Source organism: Ornithorhynchus anatinus, chromosome 14, assembly GCF_004115215.2.
Source record: "Ornithorhynchus anatinus isolate Pmale09 chromosome 14, mOrnAna1.pri.v4, whole genome shotgun sequence".
Lineage (NCBI taxonomy): Eukaryota > Metazoa > Chordata > Mammalia > Monotremata > Ornithorhynchidae > Ornithorhynchus > Ornithorhynchus anatinus.
The window spans coordinates 45,161,241-45,187,915 of record NC_041741.1 but is presented as its reverse complement, the minus strand read 5'-3'; the positions used below and the strand labels follow the sequence as shown (position 1 = coordinate 45,187,915).

At 45.6% G+C, this 26,675-nt stretch overlaps 1 protein-coding gene across 2 annotated transcripts; it reads left to right on the top strand.

Annotated features, from left to right (window-relative positions):
• The first annotated feature begins 3,841 nt into the window (after positions 1–3,841).
• DDX17 (DEAD-box helicase 17) lies at positions 3,842–25,865 on the top strand. Of its 2 annotated transcripts, XM_016225389.3 has the most exons (13): positions 3,842–3,974; positions 10,282–10,435; positions 11,909–12,008; positions 13,228–13,361; positions 14,788–14,853; positions 15,070–15,211; positions 15,909–16,069; positions 16,184–16,356; positions 17,222–17,332; positions 17,568–17,629; positions 19,249–19,308; positions 23,656–23,892; positions 25,031–25,865. In XM_016225389.3, exons 1-13 carry the CDS (start codon positions 3,931–3,933, stop codon positions 25,534–25,536), a joined length of 1,950 nt encoding a protein of 649 aa, XP_016080875.2. In that variant the 5' UTR covers positions 3,842–3,930; the 3' UTR covers positions 25,537–25,865. The 2 variants fall into 2 exon arrangements, with proteins under 2 accessions (XP_016080875.2, XP_028935018.1); XM_029079185.2 differs by lacking the exons at positions 3,842–3,974; positions 10,282–10,435; positions 11,909–12,008 and adding an exon at positions 13,933–14,311 and having other exon boundaries at positions 13,271–13,361.
• Positions 25,866–26,675: the final 810 nt, after the last annotated feature.

Below are 26,675 nucleotides of genomic sequence, written 5' to 3'. Positions count from 1 at the left end.
TTCCTCTTCTCTGTGTATCTGTACAGAGCAATTAACATGAACGCTATCTACAAAAACGTTATTATTTATGGCATTTCTTGAAGTTCCAGTTGGCCTACATCTCTCCACTATTCAAAGCCCTCCACTAGCTTCCCATGACCCCCTGCACCAAGCAAAAACTCATTATTAGTTTCAAGGTTCTTTGCCAACCTACCCCACCATACACTTCTGCTCTCTTCACCCATTATCAGTCAGTAAATCAGTGGTGTTTATTGAGGACATTGTGTGTGCAGAGCGTTGTACTAAGCACTTGGGAGAGTACTCACATGGGACAAACTGATGACCCTGTATCTCCCCCAGCGCTTAGAACAGTGCTCTGCACATAGTAAGCGCTTAACAAATACCAACATTGTTATTATTACAATACAACAGAATTGGTAGATAAGTTCCCTGTTCACAATGAGCTTGCAGTCTACCTGACTACCCATTACTCCCCAATTCACTCTCTTCATTTCTTCCTACCCTCCTGGTCTAGAATGAAAGCTCCTTGTGGGCAGGGAATGTGTCTGCCAACTCTGTTGTATTCAATTCTCCCAGGCACTTAGTACAGTGTTCTGCACATAGTGAGTGCTCAATAAATACCATCAAGGATCGATGAATCAATCAACTATGAATTTTTTTGTTGGAATGGGTTGAGGAGTTATTACCCCACTTGGAAATTTTTGTGATGGAGGTGGAGTTTTGGTGAGTCTTTGTCAAAGAATGCAACTGCTGTATTCATTCAATCATATTTATTGAGTGCTTACCGTGTGCAGAGCACTGTACTAGGCACTTTTACTCTCCCAAGAGAACAATAGACAGAAAATACTAACAAAGTGCAACTAAAAATAAAACTAAGTTTCCATTGCAAATAAGGACATTCCAGGCTTAAGGAGCAGTGATTATGAAGGCATAATATCAGGAGCAGGAAACAAGATGAAGAGAACAGCAAGAAGACTTAACAGAGACAGAACAAAAGTAGATAGAGAAATAAGGTGAGAGAACAAAGCTTAAGTAGCCCAAGATGGCCCAAAAGCCCAGATGGCAGATAAGATGTTTGGATTTAATGGGGGGGGGGGGAGGAAGTGGGCAAGATCAAAGCGTGGCTGTCAAAATGTAAATGATGATGAATTTAATGGAAATATGTAAGATTACTATAGGGGACTGAACACAAGGAAAAGGATTGGAGCAAGCAATGCAAGGGATGGGGGGAAATCAGTGATTTTTGGCATCAGGGGCTACATTTAATGAATCTCTGTGTTTGCCAAGAACTGCTGACCCCTCTCTGAGGTGGCAAGAGCGAGTCCAAGTTTAGGCTGCCATTCTGAAGCTGCCTCATCTACCCCACGTTTGTGGTGAACTCTTGGGAATATGTCCCTGAAAGATATCCATCTGGGTCAGTACTCTTTGAGCACTTCGATATTCAACCCCATCCCACCCCCACAGCATTTGTATTCTGTTGCTTTCCCTCATTTGCAATTTATTTAGTGTCTCCTCCATTAGATTATAAACTCCTTGAGGACAGAGATCATGTCTACCGATTCTATGGTATTGCACTCTCACAAACACCTAGTAATAATAATGTTGGTATTTGTTAAGCGCTTACTATGTGCCAAGCACTGTTCTAAGCGCTGGGATAGACTCAGGGGAATCAGGCTGTCCCACGTGGGGCTCACAGTCTTCATCCCCATTTTACAGATGAGGGAACTGAGACACCGAGAAGTGAAGTGACTTGCCCAAAGTCACACAGCTGACAAATGGCCGAGCAGGGATTCGAACCCATGACCTCTGACTCAAAGCCCATGCTCTTTCCACTGAGCCACGCTGCTTCTCTAGTGATGGGCATGCAATAAGCACTCAATAACTCCTAGTATTACTAGTTATCAAGCTACTTTTGATAATTCCAAAAGTATGATTTTTTTTTCCAGATAGGTAGCAGGCATTGGGTTTGATGGGGCGAAGCCTTGGATGGGCCTGATAAACTTGGCCCAAGCTCGTCAGCCTCTTAAAGCTCATTTATTTCTTCGAACCTTTCTGTAAGCCAACAATTTACACTATTCTTATTTTTGGAGTGTCCAATTCATTCATTATACTGCTCTACAGTTCCTCCCTGCACTGGACTCTGCCAACATAGTTTCTTCAAACCAGAAGAAATACGACTGAATGGACGAGCAAACGGGATGCAACATGTATACATTATAGGGTCCGCCGGCTTTCTGCAACGTGCAGCCCTCACTTCACTTCTCTTTGCCTCAGTGACCTCATCTGTAAAATGGGGATTCGGATGGAGAGCCGTCTGTCATTCATTCATTCAGTAGTATTTACTGAGTGCTTACTATGTGCAGAGCACTGTACTAAGCTTTTGGAATATACAATTCGGCAACAGATAGAGACAATCCCTGCCCAATGACGGGTTTACAGTCTAATCAATATAATCTAATCCTACAGTCATCTGTGGGACATGGATTGCAACCAACTTGCTTAATTTCTATCTACTCCAGCGTTTCATACAGAGCCCGGCAGTAGTAAGCGCTTAACAAGTACCACCACTAAACAAAAACACCCCTCCCAAACGTCCTGGGCTGTAATTCTACCTCCACTGCAACAATTTCACAACCTTTCGGATTCCCTTTTTTTAAAAAATGGTTTTTGTTAGGTGCTTAACATAGACCTGTTCTCCAGGAAGGGGAGGATGGCGGAGCAAGGGAGCACTTTGGGGATGTCAGGAGTGGGGGAAGCGTCATGAGCAGCAGTGTGGCTCAGTGGAAAGAACACGGGCTTGTGAGTCAGAGGTCAAGGGTTCGAATCCCAGCTCTGCCACTTATCATCTGTGTGACTGTGGTCAAGTCACTTCACTTCTCTGGGCCTCAGTTACCTCATCTGTAAAATGGGGATTAACCCTGTGAGCCTCATGTGCGACAACCTAATTACCTTGTATACCCCAGCGCTTAGAAAGTGCTCTGCACAGAGTAAACGCTGAATAAATACCAACATTATTATTATTATCATGGCTGACAGGGGTTTGGTGTGAACAGCAGCACCGCATTGGCTTCGCAGGCGTGCTGAGGAGGGATTCCACCCTAAAGGCCGTCTCTTGCCAGGTCAAAAACCAGGTCTGTAGAACAAGGAGACTAAGACACTCGACCCGAGGGAGGAGCGGGCCGCTCTGACGCCTGCAAAGGGTAACATGGAGGACGTGATCATCGCCTTCACGACCCAACATGGGCCAGCGACGGTCTCCTTCCCCTCGGAGCTCCGCCAGGGCCCCTTATTCTCCAAACAGACTACGCCACGCCCGAGACGTAAATCGGGCCTCCTCAACATGGCCCAAGCCTTAAGGCAATAACGACTGGCGGAAGGTTCTTTCTCCAACGCTACGCCAGGCGCGCCGTCGACGGTCCGCAGTTTGCGTATCTGCCGTCGGCTTCCGCCCCGGGCGAAGGGCCCGAGTCTCCGCGCTTTGCGTAAGTGGCTTTCGGAAATAGCCGTAGCGGGCGGGGAGGGGGGGAGGTTATTCCCAGACGCCGTTTACGTGTGGCCGCGGCCGCACGTAGCGTTGAGTCGGAGCGGGCTGGGCGGCGGCCGCCATTTTGTGTGGCAACCGAGGGCGAAAGGAGACGCCTAAGAGCGCCGCACCGGCCGGGGCGCCAGTGGACCCGACCCTTCCCCTTCCCCCTGTTTCTCCCCATTTTTCTCTCTGAACCGCTGCCGTCTCCGACGCGACAGGAGGCGACGGTGGCGACTACGACGGGAGACATCACCGAGGAGCGAGAGAGCGCCGCCCCCCCCATCGCGGAGCCGCCGCCGCCGCCGCCGCCGCCGCCGCCGCCAGCCGCCACCCGGCCGGAGCCTCAGCCTCTCCCGACCCCGGTGGTCCGAGCCCCGCTCGCCGACCCCTTTCCCTTCGGGACGATGCGAGGCTTCGGAGACCGGGACCGGGACCGCGACCGCGGAGGGTAAGGGACCGGCCAAGAGGCCCGAAGGGCAAGGGGAGGTCGACTGAGGAGGCTGGGCCGCATCCTCTCAGGCCGGGGGTCAAGTGGGGACACCGAAAACCGGGGGGGGGGGGCAAACGGTAGTCTAAAAGTGACAACCGGGAGGGGGGTCTTTTTTACAAGATCAATTCCGAACTCCCCCCCGCCCCCATCGTGGCCTAGCGTCCCTGGTGGGCCGCCCGGCCTGGGCCCGAACCGAGCCCCAGAAACCAGAAATTGACTCGCCAACCTTATAAACAACAATCCGGATCTTCTGGTCCCCTCCCTCTTGACCTCCCCCAGTCTCAGGTTCAGGAACGACCCCAATATTCCCAGTCGTCGGCTTGGAAAACAGCATTTAGGAGACGATCCTCCCCTCCAACAACAACAACTCAGCCAGCCATTATGCCACCAAGCCAAGGAGAGGGAGGACGGGTGTTTTAATCCCCTTTTAACCGAAGAGCCCCAGAGAAATGACTTGCCCAAGGTCCCATAAGCAGGCAAGGGGTTAGAATTCAACTCTAACGCCACTCCTCTGGTCTTTGAACGAGGGCATGTGCCTTGTTCAATAGTATTTTTTGAGCGCTTACTAGGTGCAGAGCACTGGACTAAGCGCTTGGAATGGACAATTCGGCAACAGATAGAGACCATCCCTGCCCATTGACGGGCTCATAGTCTAATCGGGGGAGACGGACAAAAACCAAGGCAACTTAATCAAGTAGAATCAAGGGGATGTGCCTTATCCATTTGCTTATAAAAAGGCAAATAAACTGCAGGTTTAGGAACGACCCCGATATTCCCAATCGTCGACTTGGAAAACAGTGTTCAGGAGACGACCCTCCCTCCAACAACAACATCCCAGCCAGCCGTTATCCCATCTGGGACTCCCAATCCAAGGAAGAGAGACAAGGGGTATTTTAATCCCCTTTTAACCGAAAAGCCTCCGAGAAATGACTTGCCCAAGGTCCCACAAGCAGGCAAGGAGGGGAGTCGGGATTAGAATTCAACTCTCCCCACTCCTGTGGTCTTTCAATGAGGCCATGTGCCTTATAATAATAATGATGATGGCATTTATTAAGCGCTTACTGTGTGCAAAGCACTGTTCTAAGCACGAGGGAGGATACAAAGTGATGAGGTTGTCCCACGTGGGACTCAGTCTTCATCCCCATTTTACAGTTGAGGGAACTGAGGCCCAGAGAAGTCAAGTGACTTGCCCAAAGTCACTTGCCCATGCTCCTTCCTTATCCCATTGCCAATGAAAAGGCAAATCAAAGATGGCCAAACTATTTTTAAAAATAGTCTGAGAGAAAAGGGCTTTCTGTGCGCCTGGGAATGGGGTAGGGAAATTTGAGTTTAAATAATAATGGTGGTATTTGTTAAGCGCTTACTATGTGCCAAGCACTGTTCTGAGCGCTGGGAGAGATACAAGCTTGTCCCACGTGGGGCTCAGTCTTCATCCCCATTTTACAGATGAGGGAACTGAGGCCCAGGGGAGTGAAGTGACTTGCCCAAAGTCACACCGCTGACAAGTGGCGGTGTTGGGATTAGAACCCACGACCTCTGACTCCCGAGCCCGGGCTCTTCCCCCTGAGCCACGCTGTTTAAATCTTAGTTTATGTTTTGGGGACTCGGGCCTCGGCCTGGTTTTTTTGTACCTAAAAGGTTACTGTGTTAAGATTAAAGAGAGCTCGAGTTTCAATATGTGCTCAATATTCTCCTCTACTCCAGAAGAACACCGCTGTGACGAAAATGCTTTTATGAAACACTGAAGGGAGTCGGAATGGAAATAAAAGACCAGGTTTCTATTTTTAAAGGGTTTGCTACTCGTTGGGCAAGGCATAAAAAGTATGAACACAATAATAAAGAAATATACACAGATAAATTACATCGCCCACAAAAGGTACTCTAGAGTGTCAGGAACAGAAGGCTAATGATCATGTTTACTACCTTCGGGAGTTACATTTTTATTAATATTAGGAACTTAAAAAAATTCTGCCTTGAGAGAGTTGACTTATTCTAAAGGAAATGTTAATTGTTAGAGTTTCTAATAAAAAATAGATAGTTCAGACATTATCATCCTAGTAGCAACATCTCATTTATTTTTAATTTTCTATCCCATCTTCATTAAATTTAGAATACTGGAAGCATCGTCCTTACAGTGTAGTGAATAAAATACAAACATTTTAGGGTCTCAAGTTTTCAACAATTAAGGGTATATAAACAAAGATATGTAACTACATGAGTATCTCAAAAATGACCACTAAGGAAATACACTAAATATAATCGGAATCACTTTGTGTTTCCTTGTTTGAAAGATGTCATAATGCATAATATAGTACTGCAGAGGGGTCCAAAGTCATACCAGTTCTGGATCCGCGAGCTTTTCTGTTTGGACCTGAAAAAATAAAATGGTCTTCCCAGAATTGCTACCTTCGAATGCTTAAACCTGATGTAGGGCAATGAAAGAAAAAGGGGAAGCATCTTAAAAATATTTAAAATACCTTAAAACATTTGAAATGTTGCTTAACACTTGCCCTCATCTCTTCTTGTCAGCTGAAATAACTTATTGGCAGAATCACAGTGTTTATGGCCTTGGCCTTGACTTAAAGTAATAAATTAGCCTTTGTTTACATGTCTAGTAATAAAAATAGTTATTGTGGTATTTGTTAAGCCCTTTACTCTGCTCCAGGCACTGTACAAAGCATTGGGGTAGATACAAGCAAACTGGGGTTGGGACACAGTCCCTGTCCCACATAAGACTCACAATCAATCTCAGTCACCATTGTACAGATGAGGTAACTGAGACCCAGAGAAGTGAAGTGACTTGTCCAAGGTCACACAACAGACAAGTGGCAAAGCTGAGATTAGAACCCGGGTCCTCTGTCTCGTAAGCCCGTGCTCTATCCACTAGGCCACAAATGTGGTTGGATTTTTTTTTCTTAAGTATTTCCAAAAGGTTTGCTTATGCTTCAAGGTAGTGCTACTTAGCCTGAATAGTTAACTTTTGTACGAACTAGTGAAAGTTCCAAACCCATGAATGGTAATTATAAGTATTTAACTCTTCATTTAAAACAGTTTATAGTTGATTTGTGTTATACTTTAAGGTTGAAAAATACTGTCCTTTGGAGTTGAGGTTTTTGAGGCCCAGAACGAGTATACAACAAGCCAGTGGCCCAGCTAAGAATCAAATTAGTCTCTAATAAGCCTTCCACTTTTCAAATAACATGTAAAAACAGGTTATTTTTAAAACAAAATGTTATTTTTTCCACAGGAGTAGAACTCAAGTTTTAGAGAATCACCCTTCCCAAAATTCCTTTTAATTTCCTCTTCTCCCTCCTCAAGACCCATGGGGGACAGGGTCTGCATTTGACTAATAATAATGTTGGTATTTGTTAAGCACTTACTATGTGCCGAGCACTGTTCTAAGCGCTGGGGTAGACATAGGGGAATCAGGTTGTCCCACATGGGGCTCACGGTCTTAATCCCCATTTTACAGATGAGGGAACTGAGGCCCAGAGAAGTGAAGTGACTTGCCCACGGTCACACAGCCGACAAGTGGCAGAGCTGGGATTCGAACTCATGAGCCCTGACTCCAAAGCCCGTGCTCTTTCCACTGAGCCACGCTGCTTCTCTAGTTGACTTGTACCTCCCTCAGTACTTAGAACAGTGTTTGAAACATAGTAAGCACTTAACAAATACCATAAAACAAACAATTCACTGTTACTATATCTTTTCCATCCCAATGGCTAAAAGTAGTTTCCAGTTATCGCCATATAAGTATTAAATAGCTGCTTCTCTCTACCAAAAAGTATTTTCGCACTGGTGCACTGATAACTTGTATGTAGCAGCTTCTTTTCCCTTTTTTGCAAGAAGTATATATTTAAATGTTTAATTCATTCAACAGGTTTAAATTCCTAGAAGGCACAGACCGAGTTTTTTTGCTTTTAGGGTACTTTTCCAAATGCTTAGTATGATCTGCACCCAAAAGATCTATTGAGCCTTGAGGAGGAACTTAATAAAATTAGCAAAAAGTATTATTTTTCAAAGTTGAACTATGATCCACAACATTTGTAGCTCAGCAAAAAGTTAAGTCATGAGAGCCTTCCAAGTTAAACAAAACTCCCTACTCCCCCTTCTTGAACTCTAATAGATTACATCTTGAAGGACATTTTCACAACTGGATGAGGAAATCAGTGAAGAAAGATGTGTAAATGGCTAGTGTCAAAATAAACCTGTCATAAGCATTAAAAATTACCACCAACCAAACTGCTCTATCCAGTGCAGCATTATTAATGTATCTTGTGAATAGCAAAAACATAATGTTTTCATAGTAAATTTATAGGTGGAATTGGGGTGCATAGTTTTCTTTTCTCTGTCCTGTCTTGTCATTTTAATGGAAAGTGGCATTGAAATTGCAGCTCCCTTAGGGTACTTGCATTGAAATGTTGAAACTGGCAGGTGTTTCTAATGATCTTGTTGAGTTAAATAGTTCTTAGAATAAGTGAATTAAAAGTCTACGAGTAAAATATGTAGCCTGTTGCTACATATTTGTAAGTGCATGGGAATAGCTGCTGAAATACTACCACCTTGAAATTGTATAGCCCTTCTATTTTTCAAAGCACTTCCCCATCAGTACCCTTAACCTCCTCATGAAATCCCTTTGAGAGGAGATCCTCACTGTATAGATGAGAAATTTAAGGCAAAGAGCAGTGATGTGACTTGCCAAAGGCAACCTGGTAGAGTTCAAGTTCTATAGGTCATTTTTTAGTTTAGGTACATCCGGCAGTTTTCATTTGAAGAAACTAGGCCTTTTTTCCTTTGAATTGGTTGAGTAAAACATAGTTTGATGATTGTTGGCGACTTAATTTAAAAAAGTCTGAGAAGACATTAGGAGGGTGTATTCAGTCCTTAAAGTATTTTTCTGGTTATTCCAAATTATACCACCACACAGGGTTGATGTGGTCATTTTTTCTTTGTATTTGAAATAGGAGCTATTTTCACCCTCCTGTTTATGTTAAAGTTGGGAAAGTTTTATTCAAGTCCATTTTAATCAATACTGTTTATTTAGTCCCAACTGTAGGTCACTCTTCTAATTGCTTGGAAAAATGCCATCTAGCTAGTAGGCCTTCAAGGACCTCAAAGTCTGGCAGGAGAACAGATAGGGAGGAGAAGGAAAAGTGAAGAAATGAATGCTTATCATGCCCAGAGCACTATATTATATATGCTTGGGAAAGTGCAGTATAACAGAGTTAGTAGTCATTGGCGATTGCTACCCTCAAGGAGCTTGCAGTCTGCAGGGAGAGACAGATACTAAAATAAATTACAGAGAGAGGAAATAGCATATAAGGAGATGTACATAAGTGCTATTGGCCTGGGGTGATTATCACAGGGCTTAAGGAGTGTCTACACAGCCAAGTACATAGGCAAAGCAGAGGGGAAGGCGAGTAGGGGAAATGGAGTTAGGGAAGGCCTTTCGGAAGAGGTGTGATTTTAGGAAGGTTTTGAAATTGTGGAGAGTTACAAGCGAGTAGCGTAATAGGGTAAGTCAGAGTGTACACTGTGTCACATGTCTCAGTATGTAAGTGCATAGTTTGGCCCAGAAGCCTGTGGTAATTGGGAGGATATAACCTGGGCAAAGGGGGAAAAAAATCAGGTAAGCTCTTGTGGAGGAGGTGAGATTTCAGAAAGGCTTTAAAGATCCAGAGAGCCCTGGCCCTGGCGGTTATGAAATTGTGTGTGTGTTTGGGTGGGGGAGGGAAATGGAGGGATTTCTAGGCAGTGGGGGAAGGAGTGAGAAAGGGGTGGAGGTGGGAAAGATGGGAGTAGGATAGCTTGAGAAGAATTTTTAATGAACTGAAATGGCTTGTTCTTCCAGATTTTATTTCTAACATCTTCTTTCCTGGCTGCTTTTTTCTCTTGATTCACTAATTGTGTCGTGAAGGCAGCCATTGGTTAGAAAGGAGAACAATGATGACACCTCCTGTTCTTTTTTCCTCTGCCCCATTTAAGATTTGTAAATAAAACTGTAGGTGCACCGATAAACTACAAAGCCTTGTGTTAAATTGGAGATGCTTTGGAGACTTTTTAAAAATATGCTGTAAAATTGTCCTTTTCTACCAGTATTTTTAAAAAAACAAACCTACCAACTTTCCCTTTTAGGATGGGTGGAGGCGGGCAGGGTACAGAGAGGTAAGCTATAGGTGGTTGGGAGCCATGTGTCTGAAGTGTACTATATGGCACATCTGTTTTGTTAAATAGAAGGTAAGAATTTCAATCTTGATGGACCTAGGTTTGGGGCAAGTCGTGGCGGAGGTGGCCTACCTCCAAAGAAATTTGGTAATCCTGGAGAGCGGCTGCGAAAAAAGAAGTGGGACCTAAGTGAATTGCCCAAATTTGAGAAGAATTTTTACGTGGAGCACCCGGAAGTGGCCAGGCTGACCCCAGTAAGTTCTCTCTCTTTCACTCTTTTGCTCTGCGTAGAATGGGGCCAGAATAATTTGTGTTTTTGTCCTAATGAATTGCCTTTTCTTCTGCATATAACTTTCTTTTGAGCCTCCTTGTTTTTGAAACTGCTGTGGCTCTTAGAAAATCTTCAGGTGATTATATAAACACATTCCTCTAGACATCTAGCTTCCCAAATTGTTTGGTTTACTGTGCATGATTGTTTATTTTTGATGAATCAAGTCTACATAAATGCTCCTTGGAATAATTTCTAATCTCTTTTATTACTTTAGAGATAGAAGCATGGGTGTTCAGTAACAAACTTGAAAAATGTGAATTTCATTTTGCTAGTGTAGCAGAAACTTCCAGGAAGACGGTCATGCTCTTTTGCACATTTTATGCATAAATGTGTAAGTAATAAAAGTATTGCAGATTCAGGGAAAAATACAAGTGGTCTAATGTGGTTTGGCTTTTCTTAATCACGTGCACTTTTATCTTTGTTTTAGCCTTTCCTTGTTGAGAATTTCTTTGCTTCTCTTACATGGAGTAGATCGACTAGAATAGCCTTAGCTATGTAATGTAAGAAGGTAAAATGTGCTATGCAAATGATTATTTAGGGGAGAAAATTGTACCTTTTTTTTTTTTTGACAGATCTAAGGAGACTTTTCCCTGGAGTTCAAAGGACCTTGATTTATTTTTGACTTTCTTTTATCTGTGAATTTGACCTTAGTCAGTCGAGGGCTTTCCTTGGGGAGAATGGAAGAAGAAAGTTGTTTTGTTTTTTTAAAAAGCGTTGGATCCAGTGCAATACCCAGGTTCCTAGAAAACAGATGACATTAATCTCATGTGTCACTGCTCTGCACACAGTAAACACTCAAATAGGATTGAGTGATTGAATGTGAGCACAGCTCTCCACATCTTCTGGGACTTTGAAGAGGACTTTGCTCATCAGATTAACTGAGAATAGTCAAGTCCCAGAAAGGTCTGGAATGGGTTGTAAACCACTGTGAACGCTAGCCGGGCCCCTTTCTGGGAGTCTGGGACTTTACCTGAATTGCTGTAAACTCTTAGCGAGCCTCCAAATGAATTTATCTATGAATAAAAGCTAGAAAAAAAGAGAACTGAAGCCAACTGGTTTCCACTTTGTGTTAATTTATAGCCCAGAAAAAGGCAGTAAGTTTTAAAAATATCCTTGAGAGAGCATTTATTGAAGTGGACAGAATCATTGGTCCCACTAGAATTTAACTTCATGTGAACACAAGCTTTTGTGCTAATGCTTTTGTTTTTCTATTGAGTGACACCTGAGTTAGGTAATCCTTGGGAGGGAGAAATCCGTGGGAGGGAAAGCCTTCCAAAACAGGGAAGAAGCTCCCTTGAGGTTCACAAGGGCCTGAGGTTTGGGCTAGCCGAACTTGAGACAGGCCCCATTGGAATACTTTTTTGCTGACGGGCTTCATTTTATTTTCCTCAAACAGTATGAGGTGGAAGAGCTCCGCCGGAAGAAAGAAATTACAGTGAGAGGAGGAGATGTTTGCCCTAAGCCTGTGTTTGCCTTCCACCATGCGAACTTCCCACGTAAGCATTCCATTGCTGATGGTTCTACTGTAACTGTTCTGTAATTAATGGGTCAATTAAGAGAATTCTGTTACGGCCTCCAGGATGGCCGCCTTGAGAATTATTAGCTGAAAGCTCAAGACCAGGGCTCATCTGTTGCCTTCCACGGGAGACTCCATCACTCTCAGGAGCCCCCATAACACCCTGAGGCCTAGGAGAGAGTACTGAGGGAGAAGAGGGGTGAGGGAGCCCACGATAGTCACTGTGGTATTAGGAGGAGACCAGTAAAGGGGGTGGGGGGGGTTGCTCCATAACTTCTCACACCACCCCCAGGATTGAGGCTATTCCAGGTTGGCATTAGAGAAGCTGACTGACACTGAGGAATACATGGGGGATGGGGGTGGCAAGCAGGGGACAGATACCTGTAGTCTGGGTAGGAGCAAGAGGACGAGGCAAGTGGGGAAGAGAAGAAAGGACTTAATTGTGGACTGAGGTGGAGGAGAAGGAGCAGCTGAGTCCACTCCTTTTCTCCATTCCTCAGACCTATTAGAAGGTTTCTGGCAGTAAAAAAAAAAGTGGGTATCAGAATGTCCCAGTAGCTACCTCAAACTTCAAGAACGTTGAGAAACATCGATTGAGAGCGTGACAGCTAATTGTTGTTGCTGTGCCTACCTGAATGGGGCACAGAGGAAGTTGGATGGGTGCCAGGTTTGCAGAGGTAGTCACTGCACAGCCACTGCCACTTGGATGTCCTGCAGTCAACTGCGCCACTGTCTGAGGCCCTCCCTCAGTGTTGGAGAAGGCCAAAGGTGGTCACCCAGATGGTGGGGTAGAACTCAGAAACAGCAGTACGGGCATCAGTCCTCAAGCCATTCCCAGACTGTGGTGCCAGGGGATTGCTTACGTTTGTCCTAAGGAGAGTAGAGCTAGAAATGGCTTGATTGAATTGAGTCAGTTTGGAAAAATAAGAATGATAAATGTGTAATGTGGGAGAGAACTCTTCATTTCAGAAAGGTAGCAATGGGTTTTGATGAACCATTCTTAGTACGGTGGTGGAAAAGCAAACACACTGCCCTTCTGTTCTCTTTGGGTTTTGAATCTCTTCCGGTGAACTGGGGATAAATATTTCGACTGTCCTCTAGGATTTGGCCTCAGAAATGGGTCCTCCCACAGATGCATGAGGCTGTGGCCAAGTGACATTCCTGAAATATGTCTTTTCTTTGATTGTTCCTTCTTACAGAGTACGTGATGGATGTGTTAATAGATCAGAACTTCACAGAACCAACCCCAATTCAGTGCCAGGGCTTCCCTTTGGCTCTCAGTGGCCGAGATATGGTGGGCATTGCTCAGACAGGCTCCGGGAAGACATTGGCGGTATGTACCAACAACTAAAAACGTTTTTGTTCGATGAGCACGCGCCAGATGGAGCTTTTTGGAGGACTTAAGAGACTCCATTGTCAGTTTGCTTACTGCAGAGGTGTGAAACTCAGCTCATGAATCATTTTTAGCCTGCAAAAGGGAAAACTCAAAAGTTGATTTTGCCATCAAGAGCGATAAATGGCCGGAGGCATTTTACAACCAGAGATGTTCTGCAAGTAATAGCATTCTACCAGCATGATTGAGCTAAGAATGGGCACGGTACAGGCTGGTTTCAGCCCACCAAGTGACTATCTGGCCCGAATCCAGGGATGAATCATACTGACGACCACAGTTGAAGTCAGCAGCCTCCGGCTGCCTTGGGTCTCCATGAACAGTCAACCATATACTGGGGATCGAGGAATGCATTGGTGGAAGTAGCTGCCCTGCCAGATGTAAGCTCCGACTCCAGGGTAGTTGGCCTCTAAGGGGTTGGCACGGAGCAAAATGGGCAGACCATTACTTCCTGTCCTGTTCCTTAGAGCTGAAGAGGGACAGGTCTCTATCTCTTGCCTTCTGATCCTCACAGGGCACCAGGGCTGGGCCGGAGTGGTTCCTTTTCCCTCTGCATCGTAGCCCCGTGAGGAGGAGCCAACCAACGGCCTCCCCCCCAGCGTGGTTCGCCCCGGCAGCCAGGGCGGCCCATCAGGGACGGGATTGAATGGGAGCTCCACAGCCTGCGGCAGCATGCATTCCGTGAGACCACACAAGCGTCAGACCACTTGGGCGCCGGATCTGCCAGTTAAGTCTTGGCTGCTGCTGCTGTAGAAACAGCACAGCTCAGCGCCACGGAGCCCAGATGCTTGTGTGGCCGTGTGGGATGTGAGGCCGGTGGGCGGAGAGACCCTCCTCCTGGGGCTATGAGACTTCAAGTTGGAGACGAGGCAAACCACTTGCCCCCCAGCCTGGTGAGGAGCAGAACGGTGGCGGAGGTGTGTCGTGGTTAATGACATTTTTGCTGCTTTTTCCTTTTCTCCTCCCTCCCCCCTTCCCCTCTTCTTATCCTCCCTTCTCCATTGCCCCCTCCCCATTCCCTTTAACATCTCCCCCAAAGTTCGCCCCTATGCTCGCAAATATAATTCGGCCTTCCGGCTTCTAAACTGTGCTCCGCTCCCTGCTCTTCACTGCCTGTCCATAGATACTTACGGAGAGGAGAAAGTGGCTTAAATGATGGCAGCTGTTTAAAGAACTCTCCATTAATGCCAAAAGAAAATTTTAATTGGCCCTGTGCAGATTTGTGTTAATTTCACGACCCACAAAATTTTTCATTTGGAATGATTGGGGGTCCTTTTTGGCTCAGATTAGGACTGTGTAATTATATAGTCAAAATCTCAGCTGTACTGTAACTAAAGTTTTTGTCTTATTTAATTTCTTTCTCTTCCAGTATTTGCTTCCTGCCATTGTTCACATCAATCACCAGCCATATTTGGAAAGGGGAGATGGTCCAATTGTAAGTGCCGTTCATTTTACTTTTTCTCTAAATACAGACTGCAAAGTCCTCAGTAGAGCCAAAGAAAAGTTAGAAGGCACTAGGTTTTAATCTATATACTAGTCACTAGTTGTATGGTTGGAGGAGGGGATAGGGTTGCCTTTTAAAAATCTAAGCCAAATTTTCCATGCATCTGGCTCTTCTCAGGATCCTCTGGCTTTTGTTTTGTTTTTACAGTGTCTGGTTCTGGCTCCCACCCGAGAGCTTGCCCAGCAAGTACAGCAGGTAGCTGATGATTATGGCAAATGCTCCAGGTTAAAGAGTACTTGCATTTATGGAGGTGCTCCCAAGGGTCCCCAGATTCGAGACTTGGAGAGAGGTAATGGAGAGTTGAATTGAATTTGAGTGTGTGTAAAATTCTGAGTTTCATGAAGTTTTGTGGATTAAGGTGAGAAGCACCAGTTCTGAAGCAGCAGGAGAGTTTGAGAGTTTTTCCATTAAAGGGCTTTAAAATAGAGAAGATAACATCGGGCTAGTGTCTAACAATTGGGTTTCATCCCTTGGCTACCAGTTTAGCTGCAACACATTTCCTTTCATTGATATTCGGCTTCTTGGTCTTGTAGTTAGTGGGATGGGCAAGTGTCTGCTATGTCAACTGCACTGTCTAGGAATTTACAATTTTCTCCTCTCTAATCCAAGTTTTCTAAAAGTCCAGCAGAGTAAGTGGAGAGGTGTTAATCATCAATTCTTCCTTGTTCCTTTTGGTTATTTCTGTCTATGAATTGAAGTTTTGAACTATTAAGTATCCAAATTATAGCAGCTACCAGTAGGAAAAATTAAATTTAGAGAGAGATTTGTCCCATCAGTCCTTGCTACTCATTCTTTCCCTGTAGCCTTCCAGGTGTTCTCCTAGGCTGCTTCCTAGCCCTCAGTGTGCCTAGTGTTTTTGATTATTACCTGTAACTGCAGGCTAGAGCATTGATCCAAAAGAAGTTGGACTGTTGCAAGTTGCTTGATTGCATCATCAGACTTGAAACTGATAATACCCTTCGTTCCTCCCCCACATTGTTGTGCAGGTGTTGAGATCTGCATAGCCACTCCTGGCCGCCTGATAGATTTCCTGGAATCAGGCAAGACCAATCTCCGTCGCTGTACATACCTTGTCCTGGATGAAGCTGACAGGATGCTCGATATGGGTTTTGAACCCCAGATTCGTAAAATTGTCGACCAAATAAGGGTGTGTGAAACCAGTTGTGCCAGCTCTTCATTGTTTTTTGTTTGTTTGCTTTTGTTTCATTTTTCCCCTCACTGGTGAAATGCTGTACTACTCACTGTTCCCCTCTCCCTCCAGCCCGATCGGCAAACCCTGATGTGGAGTGCCACATGGCCAAAGGAAGTGCGGCAGCTCGCGGAAGACTTTCTCCGGGAATACACCCAGATCAACGTAGGCAACCTGGAACTGAGCGCCAACCACAACATTCTGCAGATCGTGGATGTTTGCATGGAGAGCGAGAAGGACCATAAGTATGAAAGGATTCTCTTCTTAAGCATAACCTAGGCCAGTTTCCCAAATGCCGAAACATTTGAACGGGAGGTTTTAGAGTTTCTCTGACATTTGTCCTCCTTTGAAAATTGGCAAGACTTCAGGGGTTTTTTTTTGTTGTTGTTGTTTTTTAATGGTATTTAAGTGCTTACTGTGTACCAGGCACTGTACTGAGCATGGGGGTAGCTACAAGTAGATCAAGTCGGACACAGTCCATATCCTGCATAGGGCTCACGGTCTTAGTCCCTCCTTCTACAGTTGAGGTAACTGAGGTCCAGAGAAGTTAAGTGACTTGCCCAAGGTCACACAGCAGACAAGGTGCGGGGCCGGGATTAGAAGCCAGGTCCTTCTGGTTCCCAGGCTCGGGTTCCGTCCATGAGGCTACACTGCTTCTCGGGTTCACTTCCTTTGGTAACTATCACAAGTGAAATTACTCTTGAGGCAACAAGTAGCTGCATGGAGTGCTCTTCATGGTGTTTATTGCAGAAATGTCCATCAAATACCAGAAAGGCCACATGGCCTAGTGGAAAGCATGTGAGTCTGGAGTCAGAGGACCTGGGTTCTATCCTGTCTCCCCCAATTGCCTGCTGTGTGAACTTGGGCAAGCCACTTAACTTTTCAGTGCCTCAGTTGCCTCATCTGCAAAATGGAGACTCATTAACTGTTCTCCCTCCTACTTAGCGAGCCTCCATGTAGGACACAGACTGGGTCCAACCTGATTAACTTTTTTCTATCCCAACACTTAGAAAAGTGCTTGACATTCATAGTAAGCACAAAACAAATGCTGTTAAGAAAAATATTTGAGGCCCACTCTAGAGGTATTGAGTCATCTCTCTCCACCTCCAGATTGATTCAGCTGATGGAGGAAATAATGGCAGAAAAAGAGAACAAGACAATAATCTTTGTGGAGACAAAAAGACGATGTGATGATCTCACACGGAGGATGCGCAGGGATGGGTGAGTGAAACACTGAACCCTCATTTCCAGTTGTTATAGCCTGTGAAAAGCTCCTGCTGTAGCAGATTGGCACATTTTGGTAGTGGCTCACAAAAATCTCACCTATTTTTGTTGTCAGTCTTAGCTAATGGCCTATGCAGTAGTAGTCTTGTAAGACTTATGCAAAATGTTAGCAATGTCTCTCTAGGTTTTCCTCTTTAATTGTCTAAAGTCTTGGTCACCTTTCAATTGGCAGCTGGCCGGCTATGTGTATCCATGGAGACAAGAGCCAACCAGAAAGAGATTGGGTACTTAATGGTGAGTACAGTGGTAGTGATGCTAGGGTGAGGGAACTTTTTGTTTCATATGATAAAAACATTGTTGACTCTCTTGTGGCAGTCGCATATGGTTTATGAGGATAATTTTTAAGCTCTCTTTATGCTGAATCTTCTACATTTTTCAGCACTGTATCTCAAAGGAGGAATTAGTTTAGAAAAAAACAGGCTGGGGGTGGGGCTGGGGGGAATCCACTACAAAAAGAGGGGCTCTAGATGATGCTGTTTCCTACTTAGCAAAATCTTCAGGTAATCGTTTCTCCCAGTTTCTTAAAATGGCACACTTTCTCCCGCCCCCACCCCACCCCCACACTTTTTGGAGACTTGGCTTTTGGGTCCTGGTGACCCCATTTGTACCACCAAGCAAGTCCTCATGCCCTTTGGGCTATTCCAGTCCTGTCTTTTACATTTCATTAGCTTGGGGAGGCAATCTATGCCCATCTTCTTGACAATCATTAAACTCCAAAAATCTCAACTTCAGGGATTCCCTTTACTAGTTCCTTCGCTTTATGGTTTTAAATGTGGCGTTGGATGTGTCGGCATCTCAGAGAGCACACATTGGTTTAGAGATAGTCACAGGCAATAATTAACTGGAAGATGGGATCCCAGTTATTTCTCCCTCTCACCTGTATACCCCTGCCTCCCAGTTGAGTAGGGCTACCGGGAAAGCAGACTAGGCATTGGTTGAGGGGAGGATCAGTTACTTCCCTTCTTTCTGCCTCCCACTGGGTGCAACCACCATTCCTGTTCCCACTTCCCTGGAGGGGGGACTGGCTAAATACAAGGATAAGGAAAGACTGGGTCACCATTTTCCATCCCCACTGCCCCGACTCCTCCCCGTTGATTTCAGTGTGGCCTCAGCACCCTCCCCCCCCCAGTACTCTCCTAGACTGAAGATACACTTCAAACACAGATGTTTTTATTGTAATGTGGCCTGGAATAGCAGTGGTGTAGAAGTAGGTGAATGAAAGCCATGTCGTGTTTATTCAGCGGTTATTGAGTGCAAAGCACTGTACTAAATGCTTAGAAGAATAATGTAACAATATAAGCAAGTCACATTCCCTGCCCAAAATATAAGCAAATCACATTCCCTGCCCACAAAGAGCTTACAGTATAGAGGGGAAGGTACACATTAATGTAAATAAATTACAGCCATGGTTGTTGCCAGTGGCTGGCAGGACTCCTGCACAAGAAATTGGTCATTCAGTCAAGGAGGCAGGCAGCTCCTCTTACTGACTGGTTCCTTGGATGAGTTCATGTGGGATTTGCACCAATCACTTTGGCAGGCAGAGGCTGCAGCCACTTATCTTTTACTTGCCTATCACCTGCGCAAATTGTGAGGCTTTTCTCTTAAGTACTGTTGGGAGGTAGCCTTTTTCTTCCCCAGTAATACTGTTCCACCAGAGTGGAAATAGGCTGGTTTTTGCAAAAGCTAACTGGAACATAATGTGGTTACCAAGTGGTGAGCTCTTATTGATAGCACTCTTGGGAAAAATATCTTTGCATAATGACAAGGCCCACTGGTTAATGAAGTTAATTCAGCTGTTGGAAAACATGCCAGTAGTAACCGTTTGACCCATGGGGGGGATTCTTGTTTTGCAGAGTTTCGTTCTGGGAAGGCTCCTATCCTCATTGCTACGGATGTAGCCTCTCGTGGGCTAGGTTTGTATGGCTAGGTGCCTCTTACCTGATGCTGATTTTTATAGGATCTTTTGGTTGTTATTTGGGAGAGTTGTCACTTGCCTCAATTTAGAGTGAATATCTTTATGTACATTTTTAAAGAAAGGAATGCAAAGCGTGATTTTCCCCCACATGAGTGTTATTTTTTAGGACTGTTTTTTTTTTTTAACTTTGATTTTTTTTTTTCCTTTTACGTTTAAAATCTCTTCCTGCTCCTAACAAACAGGCTTTGGTCTGCAGCAAGGCCTAGGCATGACTAAAACAAACAACAAGAGGGAGAGGAGACATTCAGTTAAGTAGAGGACCAGTCCCCGACTTAGCCCCCACTGTCCAGCCAGAAAGGGTATAGGCTATAGTCAGTCGTCTTTCTGCAGAGTCAGAAAATAGAGCCAGTGACACTGACATGTTAGTTGTCTTATTTTTTCCATTTTTAACACCTGACCAGTTTCAACAAAGGTAGCAAACACCGGTGCCTGTACCCACCCACGCACCCACCTATCATTAAAGGACTCCATGGAGGCATTCTTCAGAATCAACCTTCTCAGGTCTAGCATATTCCTTTCGGTGAATTGTTGGGGTTGGTAATTAAGACTTCAACAGATGTCCTCATTGAGTATGAAGTTGTTTAACAGGAAGTAAAACGGATCAGCTTGAGAGCTGAGTGGTCCCCGTCTTTTGGTGCAGCACTTGCTAATTTCAGAAATTAACAGTTGAAAAATGAATTCCTCCAGGTTGTCAGGTGGCCCAGCTCACTGTACTTTTATATGTGTATTTATATCTTCATGGGTCACTTGACAGCTCTAATCAGGCAGTCAACCAAACCTGGCACAGCCAACATTTCTATAAAACAAAATGTCCCTTAAGGAAATCTGCAAATTACTGACAACTTTTTGGTATCCAGAGCCTTTTCTTACTCCCGCAAGGCCGTATTGGGTGTGTGTGTGTGGACCGTCTATCCTTATGACCGTCAATTTGGGGGAAACCCATGTTTAAACTCGGACTTATGTAAAGTCAGTTTCCCCTCCCTTCCCATCCCTTAAACCCTCAGTCAGAAAGCATCATCACGGACTCTTTTCTAAAGAGTTGATTACCCAGAGCCATGGACTGAAAATTGTCTCTGCCCTCTAAGGTCATGTCTGGACCTGTGCGGTTAGAACTTGGGCCTGTTGGGAGACGGGGCTGAGGCCTGAAAGCAATTTATCTTTAGAAAAAAAAAGCTTTCAGTAATGGTGGTTTTTAAACAGGCTTGCTATGTGCTGGTAGCTTCTTTGTGCATCTTGCCTAGACAATTAAACCTATGCCCCAATCCCCACCCCCACATCCCCAAAACCAACTCAATTGGCTGCCATTACAGTAACTAGTGTCTTACATCCTACCCCCCCATTCATCCAAGTGATGGGGGAAAGGAAGGTATCCGAGTCTGTTTCTTGTTACTAAACAACATCTGTGCTTGTTTTGGGGCCCTTTGTTTGCTGCCTTATTTAAAAAAAAAAAAACAAACCAAAGGAGGATTTAAAAAACCCCACTAAACTGGCAGACTTCTGACCAAGGTCCTCCAAGATGCTGGAAAGTGAAGGCTTCTCTACCTCATGTAGACAGGGGTGCGCTTTTTGGCTGAGTCACCAGGCCTTTCCCCCTCCCTGTCGTGCAGTGGTTCCTTAAACATTCCTTTCAGGTAAGTTCAACTCCCATAATTTCATTAAGATCATCCTCAGGAAACCACACCTTTCCTCTGCACTGGGTGGTTTTTTTGGGGTGGTTTTTTTTTTTTTGGTTAAATATAAATCTGTTAAACTAAAAGCGTTGCATTTCTTTTGTTTTGTTTTTAACAGAAGTTTTGTTATCAACTGCAGATCACTCTCAGTGCAGGGTTGGGGTATATCTACATTGGTGATCCAAAGTAGCTCTAGATGAGCGTGTTTGCTAGTTTTATGTTTCCTTTCCCCCCTCCCCACCCCATTAGAGACCGGTGATTCAGTCCAGGCCATAGGGGGTTTTTGATGGTCTGACATGGTGTCCCAGGCAGCTAGCCAAACCATTAACATTTCAATTTCTTACCCTGCTACAGCATCTTCTATAAAGGCAGCAAGATAATATTGTGACGGTGCACACAAATACTACAGAGCAGGCTTGACTGGAGAAACCAAATCCTGCGCTTGCTCTGTGTGCCCTCATCCAGCTATGTGTGCACACCCAGGACCGCCTTGGTAGTCCGGAGAAACGTCACCACCGTCTCCCCGTTTGCCCTCCCTCACCCCCTTCCCAAAACACTCCCCGAGCATTAGTGGCCGAACTATTGGCTACAGCCCCCGCCCCCCAACCTCCCCACCCCCACCATGCTTTCTACTAGGAAAGCACTTCCATGTATCCAGTGCAGTAATTCGACTTGCTCTGCTGCTGATGGACATGCGGAATGGGATTGACTAAGGAGTATACGGCTGGCTGCTTGTCAGACTTACTTTCCCTGTGACTCTGAAGATCTGGCTGTGTCGGTCGTAATCCGCCCACCACCTTCTCGGCCTCTACCTCCCCATCCCCTGGCCCCCTCCCCGCCCCCAAACCCCCAGGCTTGCTCCTGCCCCGGCCTCGTAGAACATTTTTGCTCTGTTGCATCAAGGACCCTAGCTGGAGACTCACGCTGCCCCCTGTGATATCTGCCTTCTCACTCTTTCTGGTGTGATTCAGGACTTTGGAGTCAGCAAAGACCGAGGAGCCTTTATTGTAATAAGAAACAGACATGACAATGCCCCCATTACAACAGTTGCATTTAAAAAAAAAAAATCTTCAACCCCTCCCACTGAAATTAATGCAGTCTGGGCAATAGATGCAGTCTGACCCTTTGGATGTAACTTTTGCATTTTTTTATTAATTACCTTTTTCTACAATCACCCCTATTATCCTTGGGGGAGGCGTTGGAGGACCTGAAATTTTTACCCGAACCCAGGTTCTCCGGCGCTTGGCAACCAAATGGGGCTACAGAGAAGCATCTAAGCCAGTTCACAGAGCGAGCGTGTGTGGGGACTTCTCACTGCCACGGACCCTTGATGCATGCTCCCCGCGCTCCAGTGGTCCCGTGTCAGAGGGCGGAGTTTTCGAAAGGAGGCCGCCAAAAATAAAAGGCAAAGAGACGGGATCGGCTGCAGCGGTTTCCCAAAGGAGGAGGGAGTGTGCATCGGTCTGGTAACAAACAGAGAATGTTTTTTTTTTAATTATTTCTATCACAAAAATCTGTGTTTTATCTTGGATATTTTCTGAATATTCTTCGTAAAATGCAGATTTTTTTTCCACAAAAACATTAGGAGTTCTTGCTTTAATGATGTTCTCGATGTTGCTTGATGAAGTAGTAAGTAGATCTGATCTCGTGAGTTGTTCAGCTAAAAGCATTTCACTGGTATTTAGGGAGTTTGAGAGCGAGGAGCCCAAAGAACCAGTGGTGAATAGTCTCTTTCAGATTTGTCTTGAGGTCTCTTGGCATCTCTCACATTGTTTAGCAGTTTAGCTAATTTCCTCGTCCGCTCAGGGCAGTCTTTGGTTCTGTAAGCAAGTGTTTGAATCGAATAGGATACCTGATTTTTTTGCAGAAACCAAACTTGTTAGCGCCATGAAATTTTAGAGTAATGTATTCTTGTGATCACTGGGAAAGAAGGGTTTGGAGGAAGACTCGCCACCTGGTTTTTCCGTAAAGTAGGCTGACAGAATTTAATTTGTAATCAAGAGTCGTAGAATTCCATGATGGGGAAAATAATTAGTATAACCACGAAATCTGTGGTTGACTAGCTCCCCTGAAAAATAGTAACGATAACGGCCGTTCTGCCATGAAATCGGTCAGAAGGTAAGTTTACCATTATTATCGTTAGAATTTTGCTGGGCTTCTCCCAACAGAGTAGAAGTGGTTTTCCCCCTCAAGATCGAAACCACTTTGCATCGTATTCCAGTGAGGGGTGGAGTGGAATTCGATTCAAGTGCACCCTGAATGGGCAGTTAATGTAGAACCCCTATCAGGGCACTTGTTTCCTTAAAATCTTTCTGCCCAGCCGGCAGATTTGGGAATGGATCCCGGGGATTGCCTTAGTTGCATTGCATCCATTTTCTAGGTGAGAAAATGCCCGTTGTCGTGCATGTCCGACGACTCCCCAGTCCTCCCTCCCCTCTTTTACTCTGTTGGGATGAGTCTGTTTTGTTTCCGTTTTGTGCCGCTATTAACTTACTCTTTTTTCCTCTTGCTGTCACCTGCACCCGTGCTTCTCGCCTCTCGGCACGTCCTCCTTTACCTCCTCTTTTCCCGCCACCTTAATTCCCTCACGTGCGCTCCGCAACCCGGCTCCGAAGACGTGGAAGACGTGAAGTTTGTGATCAACTATGACTACCCGAACAGCTCGGAGGATTACGTCCATCGCATTGGCCGGACCGCCCGGAGCACCAACAAGGGCACCGCCTACACCTTCTTCACCCCGGGAAACCTGAAACAAGCCAGGGAGCTGATCAAAGTGCTAGAGGAGGCCAATCAAGCCATTAACCCTAAGCTGATGCAGCTAGTGGATCACCGAGGGGGCGGCGGCGGAGGGGGTAAGGGGGGATCGCGGGGTTCTCGGGGGCATTTCGAAGGTGTCTCTCATCAGTCCACGCGTGGGGCTCGGTCCGGGTGGGAGCACAGGGAATCGATGCGGAGTATAATCTAGCCACGAAAGTGGTCAGTCGTTTTAAGGTGCCTCGGATTTAAATTTCTTTCATTGACCGTCTGGGGTTAAACCTTCATCTTTGCCGCTTCCCTGCTGCAAGGGTGTCTTAGCTTGCAGTTTCTCTTTAATCTGCTAAGTGTCCTACAAGCCAGTCCCCTGAAATAGTGGTCGAGCTGATAGGATTTGGGGCCAGGTTTAAAAAAAAAAAAGCCAGGAATGAATTCAAGTGTAGAAGCCCCCCACAATGCCTTGTTACTTAGCACTTGTATGTTTCACTTTGAAAAAACTGTTCTGTGAATAGGGTTGTGGCTTATGCTTTTTTCCACACCTAATGAAATCCATATTATGAGCCCCCATTTTATGGTTCTAGAAACCCGTAGAATTTGAGTCTTTCTGGTTATGCTTTTGGCTGTGGATCAGGAAAAAAAACTGGGTCTCTAAGCTCTCGGGCTATTATCTTGTGGGCCTTTAACCGCTTTTACTCCGTGCAAGCCCCCGAACTCATCGGTTCACTTGCTTTTCTGCTCTGCGTTTCCCGCCTAAGACTTACCGCACATGGGTGCTGAGAGAGTACCAGGAAAACGCAGAGTACTAGGTAACGGTTGAGCCATCCATCGGGACCTATTCCTTCCAATTTACGGCACGCTGGTGATGAGCTCCATTCCAGGAGCCGAACACAGCGTTCACTACTTTTGTGTCTCCCCAATATAATTCCCAAAGCCATTTGAGAAGCAGCGTGGCTTAGTGGAAAGAGCACGGGTTTGGGAGTCAGAGGTCATGGTTCTAATCCCGACTCCACCACTTGTCAGCTGTGTGACTTTCTGCCAGTCACTTCACTTCTTTGTGTCTCGGTTACCTCAACTGTAAGAATGAGGATTAAGACTGTGATCCCCCCGCGGGACAACCTGGTTACCTTGTATCTACCCCAGCGTTTAGAACAGTGCTTGGCGCATAGTAAGCACTTAACCAACACCATCATTTTTATCATGCGTCTAACGCTGAAAATCCCACGTGTCCTCCATCAGGGGGTCGTTCTCGCTACCGCACCACCTCTTCGGTCAACAACCCCAACCTGATGTACCAGGACGAGTGCGACCGGAGGCTCCGGGGAGTCAAAGACGGTGGCCGGAGAGACTCGGGAGGCTACCGGGATCGTGGTGACACCGACAGAGCCGGCTACGCTAACGGCAGTGGCTACGGGAGTCCAAACGCTGCCTTCGGAGCCCAGGCGGGGCAGTACACCTACGGTCAAGGCACCTACGGGGCAGCCGCCTACGGTGCCAGCGGTTACGCCGCCCAAGAGTACAGCGCTGGCACTTACGGAGCGAGCGGAGCCCCCTCTACCGCCCGAAGTTCTCAGAGCTCCAGCCAGCAGTATAGTGGGTTAAGCCGGTCAGGGCAGCAGCCCCAGCCGCTAATGTCACAACAGTTTCCCCAACCCCCGGGGGCCACCAACATGATAGGCTACATGGGGCAGACTGCCTACCAGTACCCTCCGCCGCCTCCCCCTCCTCCCCCGTCCCGTAAATGAGACCGCTCCAGAAAGCGGTCACCTGCCCCGTCCCTGCTTTTAAAGGAACTTTTTTTTTTTAATTCTCTCTCCCTTTCTTTTTCTTCCTTTTTTTTTTCTTTTTTTACCATTGTGATTTGTCTTTTCATGCAGGTTAGTTAGATTTCAAAAATATCCCAGTCTGTAATACAGATTTTGTAAAAAACAAAAAAAAAAGTATATAGCTGATTGGAAATGTTCACTTTTTTTTTTTTCCAACGCCTTGCATGTTGAGGAAATGGAGCCGATCTTTCTTTTCTCTTTAAGGAAAACAAAATAAAATGGGTAAAAGGCAGTTCAGCCCCAGCCCATTTTTTTGTGTTGTCTCAGTTGTGGGTAGGGAGGGGAGGAGGGGGTGGGTTGGGGGGTGTGGGGGGGGAGAGTGGATGTGTGCTACAGGGGAAGAATGCATCTGTGCTTTAATTTGCTCATTTTATTGGGGTAAAGGGGTGTGGGGGGTGTTGGATTATTGGGAGTATTCGCTGTAATGTCCTAAATCCAAAGGGAGTCAAGTCTTGGATTAGGACAGTTTTCAGATCCTAAAAAGGTGAGCTTTTATGGTGGAATGCCCCACCTGTTTCTCCTGCAAGAGGTCGCCTGCCAAGGTGAATTTTAAAGTAACCTTTAATTCTGATTGGAGGGTCTCCTGCTGGCAGCTGCCCACCTTACTGATAAAGTGACTGATGAAATTCATGGCCCTGCCTTCATGTTAGACCTGAAGCCGGAGGGCCTTGATCCTGGGTTTATCCATCGCTGAAACACGAACCGGTGTTTAAAATGGATGTCTTGATTTTTTAAAAACCAGCAGTGTTTTCTGTGACGGTTAAGCTCCAGCCTCTCAGCAGCTGGGAGGGTGTTGCTTCTAAGTCCCATGTTGCCAGGGACCATCTGGGAAGTCAGGTTCCAGCTAGACAGTTGCCATGGGCAAGAAGCACAGAAACACTCGCTGGAATTGAACTGTAATACTAACATGCAGGATTCTGTGCATATTTTATTGCAAAAAAAAAAAAATGTGGAGGGCTGAGGGTTTTTTTTTCCCTATGAAATTGAGTACACAGTTAAGAGTGGGTGTGCCCCTTCTCCACCATCTTGCCTTCACTTTGAGCAACCAAAATTGGGGC